Source organism: Drosophila bipectinata, chromosome 2L (genome assembly GCF_030179905.1).
Source record: "Drosophila bipectinata strain 14024-0381.07 chromosome 2L, DbipHiC1v2, whole genome shotgun sequence".
Classification (NCBI taxonomy): domain Eukaryota; kingdom Metazoa; phylum Arthropoda; class Insecta; order Diptera; family Drosophilidae; genus Drosophila; species Drosophila bipectinata.
The window spans coordinates 47,308-61,441 of NC_091736.1; the positions used below are offsets into that span (position 1 = coordinate 47,308).

The 14,134-nt window shown below is 40.8% G+C and overlaps 4 protein-coding genes across 5 annotated transcripts in view; 1 reads left to right on the forward strand and 3 right to left on the reverse strand.

Annotated features, from left to right (window-relative positions):
• Positions 1 to 592: 592 nt before the first annotated feature.
• ScpX (Sterol carrier protein X-related thiolase) lies at positions 593 to 3,183 on the reverse strand. Its single transcript, XM_017249819.3, has 5 exons — positions 3,015 to 3,183; positions 2,237 to 2,560; positions 1,988 to 2,178; positions 1,039 to 1,922; positions 593 to 971 (listed from the first exon to the last, which is right to left on the reverse strand). The coding sequence occupies exons 1-5, from the start codon at positions 3,057 to 3,059 to the stop codon at positions 781 to 783; spliced, it is 1,635 nt and encodes a 544-aa protein (XP_017105308.2). The 5' UTR covers positions 3,060 to 3,183; the 3' UTR covers positions 593 to 780.
• Positions 3,184 to 3,712: 529 nt separating this feature from the next.
• Positions 3,713 to 5,412, forward strand: LOC108131360 (sterol carrier protein 2). The gene is made up of 4 exons (XM_017250217.3): positions 3,713 to 3,889; positions 3,959 to 4,282; positions 4,341 to 4,531; positions 4,686 to 5,412. Exons 1-4 carry the CDS (start codon positions 3,845 to 3,847, stop codon positions 5,347 to 5,349), a joined length of 1,224 nt encoding a protein of 407 aa, XP_017105706.1. The 5' UTR covers positions 3,713 to 3,844; the 3' UTR covers positions 5,350 to 5,412.
• A 339-nt stretch (positions 5,413 to 5,751) lies between these two features.
• LOC108131359 (UDP-glycosyltransferase family 36 member D1) lies at positions 5,752 to 8,648 on the reverse strand. Its single transcript, XM_017250214.3, has 5 exons — positions 8,509 to 8,648; positions 7,622 to 7,903; positions 7,055 to 7,428; positions 6,350 to 6,988; positions 5,752 to 6,290 (listed from the first exon to the last, which is right to left on the reverse strand). Exons 2-5 carry the CDS (start codon positions 7,895 to 7,897, stop codon positions 6,017 to 6,019), a joined length of 1,563 nt encoding a protein of 520 aa, XP_017105703.1. The 5' UTR covers positions 7,898 to 7,903; positions 8,509 to 8,648; the 3' UTR covers positions 5,752 to 6,016.
• A 757-nt stretch (positions 8,649 to 9,405) lies between these two features.
• Positions 9,406 to 14,134, reverse strand: part of Ugt36F1 (UDP-glycosyltransferase family 36 member F1) — a 28,859-nt gene continuing 24,130 nt past the window's right edge. The window contains exons 3-6 of one of the 2 annotated variants that reach the window (XM_070277793.1): positions 10,702 to 11,084; positions 10,447 to 10,645; positions 9,831 to 10,279; positions 9,406 to 9,770 (exon numbers count right to left, since the gene is read on the reverse strand). In XM_070277793.1, the coding sequence (XP_070133894.1) occupies positions 9,479 to 9,770; positions 9,831 to 10,279; positions 10,447 to 10,645; positions 10,702 to 11,084 (1,323 nt within the window). In that variant the 3' untranslated portion in view covers positions 9,406 to 9,478. The remainder of the gene's footprint in view (positions 9,771 to 9,830; positions 10,280 to 10,446; positions 10,646 to 10,701; positions 11,085 to 14,134) is intronic. The other variant, XM_070277794.1, reaches the window with a different exon arrangement.

Below are 14,134 nucleotides of genomic sequence, written 5' to 3' on the forward strand. Positions count from 1 at the left end.
TAAAAATATGTACAAAAAAAATCTTTTGTTTAATATATTGCTGAGTGTGCAATCGCTTAAAGGAGGTATAAATCATTTGGTAGCAGAGACTAAGGCGGTCTGGTAGTTTAGAACCAGCTAAACAATCTATTTGGTGACTGACTAGTTCCGAATTTGATGACTCAACTTGTGATTTGGGCTCCTTTGCCAGTTTTCATCTGATCCTTAATTTAATATTTACTATTTAAAGAATACTTGTAGATTTGAAGTAAATTTTTCTGGCGAATCTCAATGAACATGTCCAAATCTTTCCCAGTTTTCATCCGCTGTTTAAGCGCACTAAGTAAATTTACTCAGATCGATACTTCATAAATTTCCATTTAAAATCTGAAGAACTCTTTAGAGTTTAATAGGGTAATCAATCAATAAAAATTACAATTTCATTGGTTGTATACGATTTTTTGTGAAGATTGCCTAACTGTATCCGATGTTTGCAATTTATATTCGATCCTGTTTATATATGTTTTTTTTAATTTATAAATTTGTATATTTACTTACTATTTTCAAGCATTTTTAATATGTAGGCCCGAAAAAATAAGTGAAAATAATTCAATACTTCGTACTTTTACATTTTAATTCATAACATGGTAAAATTTATTTGAGGAATAATAAAAAAACCAAAAACGTATCTTTATTCGTATCTTTCCACTTTCTGTCATGAATACAAATATAGTAAGAATGCTGCATAAAAATGTTATTTAACCTGTCCAGGGCCATAAAAATATACAAGACCATAACGATCTACAGCTTCGACCTCAGCTCTTCAATTCTTCCCTGAGCTGAGCGTTGGAGATCCATCAGTTTCATAGCAAAACCCATGTTGCCTTGAATCTTGATCTTACCCTGAAAAAAGGCTTTTTGCGGCGGGAGCTTGCCAGTGAGCAGTTCGAAGACATCATCATCGCTAATTATAAAGGTAACATCGCATTTTTCTAAAAATTGAATAAAGATTCATTCATTAGACTTAAAGTATTACATAACTCTTTTAAATAACCTTACGAGTTCCGTTAAAGATGATCTTGCCCTTGCCTTGCTTTGCATCAATTACCCAAAATCCTGTCTGACCGTTGGGGCCGTTGTTCACCTTAAAGCCGTATATAGCACGCACCTTCTCAATAAGATTGTCTTTGTCCTCCTGCATCGCTTGCTCCAATAGCTTTAAAAGTGGTGCTACCTTGAAACCTTCTTCACTAGTGGCAGCCTTGGTGGCAGCCGTCAGATTACGCAGCACACTGTTGGCAGCGGGAAAGCCCAGCCTATATAACGCTACTACGACAGCTCCACCAAGACCAAGGTTGTGTTGCAGAGCCAATTGGGCGTTGGCCACTTGACGCTTCTCTGCTAAACCCCGTAGCTGCCAACAGAGCTCGGCACACTGAGCTAGACCAGTGGCTCCAAGGGGATGTCCCTTCGAAATAAGACCTCCACTGGGGTTGACCACAAACTTTCCACCGTAGGTATTGTCTCCTCGGTCGATAAAGGCTCCAGCCTCGCCCTCTCCACATAACCCAAGAGCCTCGTAAGTAACAAGCTCATTTGCAGAGAAACAATCGTGCAGCTCCACTACCTGTACATCCTGAGGCTTATAGCCACTCTTCGCAAACAGTCTTTGGCTAGCCAGGCGGGTCATGTCGTAGCCTGCAATCTTCATAAGGCTCTTGTCGGCAAACGTTGATTCCGGGTCACTGGCCATCTCCATGCCCACGATCTCCACGGCTTGTTTCTCCAATCCGTGACGTCGGACGAACGCCTCGGATGCCAGTATGGCTGCTCCAGAACCATCGGAGGTGGGGCAACACTGAAGCTTGGTCAGAACGCCTTCCACCACTTGTGGCGACTTCATAATCTGCTCCAGGGTATACTCATCGCGGAATTGCGAGTAGCTTAACGGTGGGAAGTCTAATATTAAATAAAGGTTTGATTTAAAGTACTTGTGCGAAGTATTTACGGATTATTAACGGAGTGCTTATGGTTCTTCCACGCAATTTTTCCGAAATGCTCGGGTTTAGTCCCGTATTTCTTCATGTGCTCCTTGCCAGCGTTGCCAAAGATTTGGGCAGCCATTGGTCCGGGTCCGATTTCGGTCAGTTCGCTCATCTCGGTGATGTGGCGCTCCATGGGATTAGCACGGTCGAAATACTTTTGAATAAAAAAGCTCAAAGGTCAAACCATTTTAACAAGGGTTAATGAAACTCACCTTTGAAGAGAGGGATCCTCGTTCCATTTTTTCAAAACCTAATGCCAGCACGCAGTCCGTGTTTCCGCTCTCGATAATCTGCTTAGCCAGGTAAAGAGCACTCGATCCCGTGGAGCAGTTGTTATTTACATTGTAAACGGGGATACCTGTCATACCCACTTCGTAAATGGCGCGCTGACCGCAGGTGGAGTCTCCGTAGACATAGCCAGCCACCGCCTGCTGCACTTCCTCGAACTTGATCCCCGCATCATTTAAAGCCTTGGTAATAGCTTCCTTTGCAAAATCTGGGTAACAAACTTCCGCTCTGCGACCGGGCTTCTCGAACTAAAAAAATACGAGATTTTAATTATACAAATAATTATAATACTACCTGTTCGCTCTTGAATTAAAGGCGCAATTTAAATAGGTAAATTTTAATAATAAAATAAATATATGTATATATATATATATATTATTAAATATATATTTTAAAAGCCCAAACTTTGAAAAGAGAAGTATGCATTAAAAATAAAATTATAATCGCACCACTTCAAGGGCCGGGTAGCACCGCTGATAAGCGGACCGAGTTTAATGGATGTGGAGCCACTTGCTCAAAGAAAATTGGATTAGGGGGCGAAGTGCATCGTAGGCCAAAGTCCGAGGCGATAATGGCTTTTAATGCGCAACTTCTTGAAGTTTAATTGTCTCCAGCTTGCAAAACTTGTTTTTACAACAGATTTGGCATGGACCCTATTTCTTTGTTTGATTGGCCAGCACCTTTTTATACTGTATTACACACCTTGGTCATGCCCACACCGACAACGTAAACTCGGTTTTTCGTCATTTTGCTGCTTAAATGGTCAACTTAGTTAGTATAACAAGCACTTTTAAATTGCACCTAGTGCTTAGACAAACAAGAAAATTAAAACAGACGCGAAATAGAGTTGTTGCTGTTTAAAAATAATTTCCCTACTAGTGTTGGAAAATTTGCACGGTCGTTGAAAAACTAGTGCTGGGAAAATTAAACAGACGGTGTTAAAGGCGGGATACTAACTCAAATTCGAATTTCACAATTTGATTATAGCACTTTCATTTATCAGACCTTCATTTATAGAAAATGAATATGGAGATTTTTTATATGGTACACCAGATAAAGACCAATTCACTATGCATACAAAAAAATAGACACCTGACTGAGAGCAGGGAAAGTATACATATTAGTATATTTATATGTGAACATATTATCGATACCAGAACTAGTCAATAAACAAGTTCACCCAGCTGACTCCAAAGTAACAGAGTGCATTAACAGCACTTTAACATTTTAACAGAACCAGAAACAAAACAAATCCAAATTTTTATGACAGTTGAAATGAGGAGTTGAAATTATTATTCGAATCCGAATAATAATTTACTCCTTTAATTAATAATTTAATTTCAAGCTTTGATTTTTTCTAGCATGAAGACGATGAGTGCCAACTGGTATAAATGAAAAAATGCTGCCTGTAAATAGCCAAATTTTCAGCACTGTCGGTATCATATCGTATTGTATAAAGACTCTTAGCCGGTGGATTGATTTCAGTCGTTTTGAGAAGTCCGGCACAGATGTATTAAAGAACCAGCCAAAACATGGCAAAGAACAGAGTTTACGTTATCGGTGTGGGCATGACCAAGGTTCGTTATTAGATAGTGACCTTTGCACGGCTTCTTGTCTATCACTAACTTCCCTACAATTCATCGTAGTTTGAGAAGCCCGGCCGCAGAGCTGACGTTTGCTACCCTGATTTCGCCAAAGAAGCTATTACCAAGGCTTTAAATGATGCGGGGATCAAGTTCGAGGAAGTGCAGCAGGCGGTGGCTGGCTATGTCTACGGAGACTCCACCTGCGGTCAGCGCGCCATTTACGAAGTGGGTATGACAGGTATCCCCGTTTACAATGTAAATAACAACTGCTCCACGGGATCGAGTGCTCTTTACCTGGCTAAGCAGATTATCGAGAGCGGAAACACGGACTGCGTGCTGGCATTAGGTTTTGAAAAAATGGAACGAGGATCCCTCTCTTCAAAGGTGAGTTTCATTAACCCTTGTTAAAATGGTTTGACCTTTGAGCTTTTTTATTCAAAAGTACTTCGACCGTGCTAATCCCATGGAGCGCCACATCACCGAGATGAGCGAACTGACCGAAATCGGACCCGGACCAATGGCTGCCCAAATCTTTGGCAACGCTGGCAAGGAGCACATGAAGAAATATGGAACCAAACCCGAGCACTTCGGAAAAATTGCATGGAAGAACCACAAGCATTCCGTCAATAATCCGTAAGTTCAGTCGAAAGTTCATCGCGCACACAGGCTTATCTTATCATCGTGAGAATAAGTAGATCAAGCAAATACCACCACGCAATCCGATCGTTGTTGAAAACTTAGCTCTTCCGAAAGGCGTGGTTGTTACATTTCCGTTTCTTGGTTTCAGATACTCGCAATTCCGCGATGAGTATACCCTGGAGCAGATTATGAAGTCGCCACAAGTGGTGGAAGGCGTTCTGACCAAGCTTCAGTGTTGCCCCACCTCCGATGGTTCTGGAGCAGCCATACTGGCATCCGAGGCGTTCGTCCGACGTCACGGATTGGAGAAACAAGCCGTGGAGATCGTGGGCATGGAGATGGCCAGTGACCCGGAATCAACGTTTGCCGACAAGAGCCTTATGAAGATTGCAGGCTACGACATGACCCGCCTGGCTAGCCAAAGACTGTTTGCGAAGAGTGGCTATAAGCCTCAGGATGTACAGGTAGTGGAGCTGCACGATTGCTTCTCTGCAAATGAGCTTGTTACTTACGAGGCTCTTGGGTTATGTGGAGAGGGCGAGGCTGGAGCCTTTATCGACCGAGGAGACAATACCTACGGTGGAAAGTTTGTGGTCAACCCCAGTGGAGGTCTTATTTCGAAGGGGCATCCCCTTGGAGCCACTGGTCTAGCTCAGTGTGCCGAGCTCTGTTGGCAGGTGCGCGGCCTGGCAGAAAAGCGTCAGGTCCCCAACGCCAAGTTGGCTTTGCAGCACAACCTGGGCTTGGGTGGAGCCGTGGTGGTTGCTCTTTACCGTTTAGGTTTTCCTGGCTCTTCTCGTGCCAAGTTGTAAATTAAAGATTTCTTGTAAATATTTTTATAAAATGTGCAATATTTCATAATTGTTTTTAACTTATTTTGTTTAGTCCTTTGGAGGGTGGGTACAACCTTTTGTGTTTGCAGTTTTATGACTTTCCGCCAAGTAAAGCCGCAGTAAGCCAAAGTCAAAAAATATTCGTAATTTGGGAGCGATGGATCGGCGTAAGGAAATTCGGCATATGCAATTTTGTACATGGAATTAGTGGTTCGCTGCTTGAACACTAAAGAAGTACTACAGTCAAATTCATAGGGCTTTAATTTTTTAGCATAAAAGGTAGTTTGACACAAGAAATCTTATCGATTCCAGAGCTACATGCAAAAAGGTACATATGGTAATGTCTTCCCAAAACTAATGTAGAAATGCCATAATTCATCGCAAATTCAAGTCCGTAGAAGCAGAGTTTTATTATAAAAATTACACTAGTATTGATAGTGTAGCACAAACTAAAAGAAACTAACTTGTTCTAACTGATGACAAAAATAAGTAACTTCAAAATCCTAAGAAACAATAACTTTTAGATCCAATTTAAGGACTATTGCATGCAGCAAGCATGAGAGGATTGGCGTCTATACACTTAAGAGTTTCTTACACAATCATTTAAAATATCACATACACCACAAATAAGCAAATCGCAACGTTGCTAATCTTGCTTTGTCTTTTTGGCAGCTTTTGACCCACAGATGCGTCGAATGAGCCATACCCAACTGGCAATGATGATGACGAAGACAACTAAAAGAAAGGCATAAACATCCAGGGAATAGTAAACGAATCGCGACATCTCGACGGCACTGGATTTCAGGAGAGGAGCACCTTTAGTGTGGGCTACGTGCTCAACCCACCAAAGGGCGGTGTGAAGAGCTTGCTGTGGGCGGTGGTTGTAGGCGTGAGAAACAGACTTTGCGGCCTCATAGTACCTACAGAGTTGTTAGTTATGTAATTACATATATAATTATTAATTTATTTAGGTACTTACTTCTTTTCCAATGCTCTTTTCAGGGCCCGCATCACGGTATTCTCGCCAATGTCTTCGAAATGTAGTATAATTCCCATTCCCCTTTGCACCATGGCAGCAGTATTTACAAACTGATCTCCGTACATGGGCGTAGCTACCACCGGAACTCCGCAATAAGCGGCCTCGGAAGAGCCCATAAGTCCACCATGGGTCATAAATACCTTTACGTTGGGGTGACAAAGGATGTCCCTCTGGGGTAGCCAATTCATAATGTGCATGTTCTGTGGCTTATTAGGCAGGGTTTCGTTTTCCCACTTCCAGATCACCTGCTGCTTCAACCGCGCCACTGCTCGAACAATTCCATCTCTTTTGGCATCAGATAAGGAATTGGCGCGGATCATAGAGCCCCAGCTAATTAAGATGACCCCCTCTTCTGCGCTATCTAAGATGCGTTGCAAATCGGCCGGCAGAGGTTTAGATTTCTGTATGTGAATACCACCCAACTCAATCACGTTTGGAGGCAACGGCTTTGGACCACTCAGCGAATAGTGTTGGTTCACAAAAAACACGGAGGTATTTTTTGCAAGCTCACCCACTGAGGGGACATCGTGTCCGAATTTAAATTGAACCAGGGCATCCGCTGCGGGCACAGATAGTAACCTATAATTCAATGAAAACGAGTAATGGATTAGAAAAAATCAGCTGGTAGAAAAAATGGCCACTCACTTGTACATCCAATTCAACGCGTGAGTGCTGAACCAATTTGCCAGGCGTCCTCCAAAGTCCATGTTTTGTGATTGGGCCATAAAAAGAGCCGGCACGTGGGATGGAATCATAGGAGCGCCCATTCTTTCAAAATGCCATGGCATCATTACACAGCTACTAAGGGCAATCACTGGAGCCTGCAACTGGTGAGCCACACCCATCATGCAGTCCGTGTTGAACTGCTCTATAATGATAACATCATAGTATCCTGGACGGCGCTTTAAAACCTGTTGCAGTGCATCCGAACGCAGTGTTGAGTTGCACGCCTGTTTACCCCATTCGTGTAGTAAAAAGAACTCGATGAAGTGACCGTAAAATGGTCGTTTCTCAAAGAACTATGGGGAACGGTAAAGTTATTTATTAATGAAAGCTAAAATTAATAAAATAAATATAATTGTGTTTGGTTTAGAGGACCCTGCCAATTGTAAAAACATACAGGCTTGCGCAACTTAAGGATTTAAATGCTTTATCAAACTAATTATTGTTTAATGTCCGATTTTGTTTTTGGAGATTCCAAGGTGTGCTTACCTTCAGATCCACGCTGTTCGTAAGTTTGTCCACTCCAGATAGTGTAAAATCCTTGTAACGTGCGACCGGATTTTTGTTTGGAAAGTGTGAGACCACGCTCACCTCATGCCCGGCCTCTGCTAGACCCTCCATAATTGGATGAAAGAAGTGGAAATGACTAACTCCCGGATGAGGAAACAGGCCTAGAACCTTCAGAGAGCCACCGGCATTCACTCCCAGCTCGCAAAGCGAGATGCTATGGGTGAGCAAAACTAAGGCGACCAGTTGCGACCACATAATAGTCTATGAAAAAATAAAACGTTATCAATTAAAAATTTAAATTATTCGAAATGTGACATAATATATGTAAGCAGTTAAAAACTTTGAAGAAATTGTTGAATAATTTGAAAATAAAAACAAAAAGAAACCTTCGAAAAAAAAAAACAAAAATAAGGATTATCTAATAATCCGAATAAAAAGTCAGTTTTTTCAGTTACTTAAATTTGTAAATATTTTTAATCTCTTATCTCCAAAACCAAGATACAAGCAGAATACTTTTCGCCTGAACTTAGTGGGTGAAAATTAAGAACAAACACTTGTTGGATTCGTGTGCATTGTGCATTGCCGTATTTCCGTCCGACCTTGAGTTGGTGCACGGTGGATGAAACGCGCATGTCGCAAATGCGAGACATGCAGGGAAAATTATGTAAAAAATGTATGTGTAAGCACAGAAGAAAAACACTCTCCCATATACACAAAGAAATCGCCTCACATTTCACTTCACTTTCTTCTTAAGTTTAAGTCTTCTGAAATAAAGGCTTTTCCCAAAATTGAACTTGCAACTCTATCCAGTTCCTATACAAGCAACAATTTAAATGTCGATTGTTGTGCTGTTCACTTTTACTTACTTGTTCGATTGTCGGCGAGCGACTGAGGTCCGGAGAAAGCAGAAAGTCAATGATTGCTTATATAGGAGAGGCAACTGAAGGCCAGACGGGCCAAAAACGCACTCTCAGCGATCGAAAAATAATCATTCCTCACCAGGTCTGGCGAAATAGTCTCAAAAATATACATAAATGCTACTGTACGACGTTACATTTTTATTTGATTGTATTTAATTAAGAGAACAATATTGTCTAAAAAAGTATTACTATTTTCAGCAAAACACTATTGATGTTGGGAATATTGGGAATGTAATGAGAAGCCGCCTTCAGCTGTTTTATATGCTTTGCAAATCAAACTGAAAAATAATACACACATAAATTTGTGTGTATATACATATGTATTTTTTGGCATCACTGATCTTCGCTCGAAGCATATAGATTCTCTGGAAAGAGAGTAAAAGTGGGAGAGAGTGGGGCACATTGCGCACGAGACCCACACAAAAACAAAAACAACAAGATTGGGGTCTCACATGTCTGCGTCGTGTTTACGTTTGTTGATACTGTTTCTGGGGAGAATTATGTGAGTTCGTTTTTGGTGCCACATACGGAATTTATACGGAACCCATCCATATGTATGAAAGTAGGTACATACATACATACATACATATGTGATTTATATGTATGCTTAATTATTTTTGAACAGTCATTTTGGTTGTGGAAGATTCCGTTCCCTATATGTACATATGTATGGTAAGGTGGTACCTGGTACCATAAGTCTAAAGGTCTAAAAAAAGTTGCTTTAAAAACATTTTTAAAAATGTATTATAAAAATATACATACGTCACTTAAGTTTCACACACCCGAGTTTCACAGAATTCATTAACTTTTGATGGATAATGAAATGCTTTAATATTGGTAATAATCAAAACTTCCCAGTATACCTTTCTTCAATTAACATTTTTTATAAATGATATTGTTAACTTAGGATTAAAATTTATTGTTGTTTTGATTTGGTTGGTTTTTCAATTTTAAAACGACATAGAGCTCTGCTGAGTAACTTCACAAATACCCATAGTCCTAAGCTTACTAGGCAGAGGACACCCAGAAAGATTAGGTAGACATCGATCGAATTATAGACAATCCAATGCATATTCCTGGATTCGTTTTGAATAAGTGGGGCTCCTCCAGATTCTATTACGTACTCAATCCACCAAACTGCTAATTCTAGGGGCGGGATAGGGCGCAAGCGAAAAGCCCTCGTAGTCCGTTTTACATTCTCTGTGAATCTAAGAAAAAATTATTTTAGTTGAAAATAAAGCTTAGAGTTGAGAAGAATGTTTCATTACTCTTTATCAAGTATTTTTTGTAAGCCTCTGGTTATATGGTCTTTATCGAAATTTGCAAAGTTCACTATTACTCCAAGCTTCCGTTGTTCAATAGCGCCAGCATTCAAAAATTGATCTCCGTAAAACGGAGTAACTAGCATCGGTACTCCACAGTAGACTGCCTCCGTGGTTCCCAAAAGGCCACCATGGGATATAAATCCCTTAACTTGATGATGACACAGCAGATCTCTTTGGGGTAACCAATCATAAATATGGAGATTTATAGGTTTTTCCTTCAATAGAGATAGGCCACTTTTCCATCTCATCACAAAATTGTACTGTTTGAACTGAGAAATGCTCTCAAAGAGCGCATTACGTTTTGCTGGGGGCAACGTGTTGGGGTTGACCATAGAGCCCCAACTTATGTAAATGATTCCATCGCGAGAAATATCCAATAGATCCATAAAGCTCTGGAATAAACCAATTTTTCTTACTCATGAGTTAAGTAATTTCATACATGATCAAACATATGTATTTACATAAGGGTGTCTCCCGCTTTTGATGACGTATTATCAAAACATATTATATATATATTACATATATTATCAGTACATATTTTTATACAACCCTACTTTACCTGGGGCAGTGGCATTTCGACTCCAACCTGCAATCCTCCCACTTCGACGACATTTGGTGCATAAGGACGGGGTCCCGTTAGAGCGTAATATTGATTTATCAACATCAGACTGGTATTTTTAACGATCTCATTAATAGGCGGCAGGCCATTACCGAATCGAAGCTTTATCAGCTCGTCCGTGGCTGGTTGTGTAATCCAACTTTTTAAGAAAAAAAGGTCGAATTTGAACCTCCAGTAAATCAATAAAATACTCACTTGTACAGAATATTGACGGCGTGGAAATGAAAGAAGTTGTTGATTCGATGGATCAGACTCATGTCATCGGTGTAGTGCAGGAAATTCATGGGCATGATGGGGTTTATGAACGGACTGCCGATGCGTTTGTAGTGCCATGGCATTATTGCACAGCTACTCAGGGCAATCATAGGAGCCCCCAAAAGGTGGGCCACAGCTGCCATGCAGTCGTTTGAAAAGTGCTCAAGGATCACGACATCAAATCGGGTCGGAGACTCCAGAAGTTGCGCTATGAGAAGTGAATTCAAGGCAACTTTGCAGGAGCGAAGGCCCCAGTCATGGAGCATGAAGTATGTAGGTATCTTGAAGGGCAGCCCCAGAGGCTTCCATTCTGATTCAAAGTTCTAAAAAAACAAGAAAAGAAAGTAAACTTCGGGCGGAGCCGAAGTTGATATACCCTTGAGGTTAAAATTGGATATTTATCGCAAATATCGCATATAGTATGCCGATCCTTATTAGAATTTTAGTAAAAAACCTATTTAATAGAATAAAAACTCAAAATAAAGTCCCAAGATTCATTTTCCAAACATACTAAAGTTGCTATTTTCACCAAAATAAAATTTATACTAACTTCCAACTTTTTAATTTGAAAACACCAAAGTAGGGTCATTTACAAGTCGATAGTTAGGGTCACAGTTCAGTTATATGGCCCACAGTGAAGGCCATATCTTCCACAATTCTCATCCGATTCTAATCGAAGTGCCTTTAACGATTTCTGTATAGATTCCCCACCATTCTGCATGAGAATCCTAAGACGAAATATATCTTTGATTTTTTCTCCATTTTTCGTGATGGGATCCCTTGAATGGGGTTTTCCCCTATAAGGCCCACAGTGAAGGGTATATCTTCCCCAATTCTCATCCGATTCTTAAGCGGAGTGTTTTAAACGATTTCTGGATCGATTCTCCACCATTCTGCATCAAAATCCTGAGACAAAGAATTTTTTCAATTTTTTGTCCATTTTTCCTGATGGGATCCCTGGGAATGGGGTTTTCCCCTATAGGGCCCACTGCAATGGCTATATCTTCCCCAATTCTCATCCGATTCTTAAGCGGAGTGTTTTAAACGATTTCTGGATCGATTCACCACCATTCTGCATCAAAATCCTGAGACAAAGAATTTTTTCAATTTTTTGTCCATTTTTCCTGATGGGATCCCTGGGAATGGGGTTTACCCCTATAGGGCCCACTGCGATGGCTATATCTTCCTCAATTCTAAACCGATTCTTAAGCGGAGTGTTTTAAACGATTTCTGGATCGATTCTCCACCATTCTGCATCAAAATCCTGAGACAAAATATTTTTTCAATTTTTTGTCCATTTTTCCTGCAAATGGGGTTTTCCCCTATAGGGCCAACTGCGATGGCTATATCTTCCCCAATTCTCATCCGATTCTTAAGCGGAGTGTTTTAAACGATTTCTGGATCGATTCTCCACCATTCTGCATTAAAATCCTGAGACACAGAATTTTTTCAATTTTTTGTCCATTTTTCCTGATGGGATCCCTGCAAATGGGGTTTTCCCCTATAGGGCCAACTGCAATGGCTATATCTTCCCCAATTCTCATCCGATTCTTAAGCGGAGTGTTTTAGACGATTTCTGGATCGATTCTCCACCATTCTGCATCAAAATCCTGAGACAAAATATTTTTTCAATTTTTTGTCCATTTTTCCTGATGGGATCCCTGGAAATGGGTTTTTCCCCTATAGGGCCCACTGCAATGGCTATATCTTTCCCAATTCTCATCCGATTCTTAAGCGGAGTGTCTTAAACGATTTCTGGATCGATTCTCCACCATTCTGTATCAAAATCCTCAGACAAAGAATTTTTTCAATTTTTTGTCCATTTTTCCTGATGGGATCCCTGGAAATGGGGTTTTCCCCTATAGGGCCCACTGCGATGGCTATATCTTCCCCAATTCTCATCCGATTCGTAAGGGGATTGTTTTAAACGATTTCTGGATCGATTCTCCACCATTCTGCATCAAAATCCTGAGACAAAGAATTTTTTCAATTTTTTGTCCATTTTTCCTGATGGGATCCCTGCAAATGGGGTTTTCCCCTATAGGGCCCACTGCGATGGCTATATCTTCCCCAATTCTCATCCGATTCTTACGGGGATTGTTTTAAACGATTTCTGGATCGATTCTCCACCATTCTGCATCAAAATCCTGAGACAAAATATTTTTTCAATTTTTTGTCCATTTTTCCTGATGGGACCCCTGGAAATGGGGTTTTCCCCTATAGGGCCCACTGCGATGGCTATATCTTCCCCAATTGCCATCCGATTCTTAAGCGGAGTACCTTAAACAATTTCTGGATCGATTCTCCACCATTCTGCATCAAAATCCTGAGACAAAATATTTTTTAAATTTTTTGTCCATTTTTCCTGATGGGACCCCTGGAAATGGGGTTTTCCCCTATAGGGCCCACTGCGATGGCTATATCTTCCCCAATTGTCATCCGATTCTTAAGCGGAGTGTTTTAAACGATTTCTGGATCGATTCTCCACCATTCTGCATCAAAATCCTGAGACAAAATATTTTTTCAATTTTTTGTCCATTTTTCCTGATGGGATCCCTGGAAATGAGGTTTCCCCCTATAGGGCCCACTGCGATGGCTATGTCTTCCTCAATTGTCATCCGATTCTTAAGCGGAGTGTTTTAAACGATTTCTGGATCGATTCTCCACCATTCTGCATCAAAATCCTGAGACAAAGAATTTTTTCAATTTTTTGTCCATTTTTCCTGATGGGATCCCTGCAAATGGGGTTTTCCCCTATAGGGCCCACTGCGATGACTATATCTTCCCCACTTCTCATCCGATTCTCAAGCGGAGTGTTTTAGACGATTTCTGGATCGATTCTCCACCATTCTGCATCAAAATCCTGAGACAAAATATTTTTTCAATTTTTTGTCCATTTTTCCTGATGGGATCCCTGCAAATGGGGTTTTCCCCTATAGGGCCCACTGCGATGGCTATATCTTCCCCAATTCTCATCCGATTCTTAAGGGGATTGTTTTAAACGATTTCTGGATCGATTCTCCACCATTCTGCATCAAAATCCTGAGACAAAGAATTTTTTCAATTTTTTGTCCATTTTTCCTGATGGGATCCCTGCAAATGGGGTTTTCCCCTATAGGGCCCACTGCGATGACTATATCTTCCCCACTTCTCATCCGATTCTCAAGCGGAGTGTTTTAGACGATTTCTGGATCGATTCTCCACTATTCTGCATCAAAATCCTGAGACAAAATATTTTTTCAATTTTTTGTCCATTTTTCCTGATGGGATCCCTGCAAATGGGGTTTTCCCCTATAGGGCCCACTGCGATGGCTATATCTTCCCCAATTCTCATCCGATTCTTAAGCGGAGTGTTTTAGACGATTTCTGGATC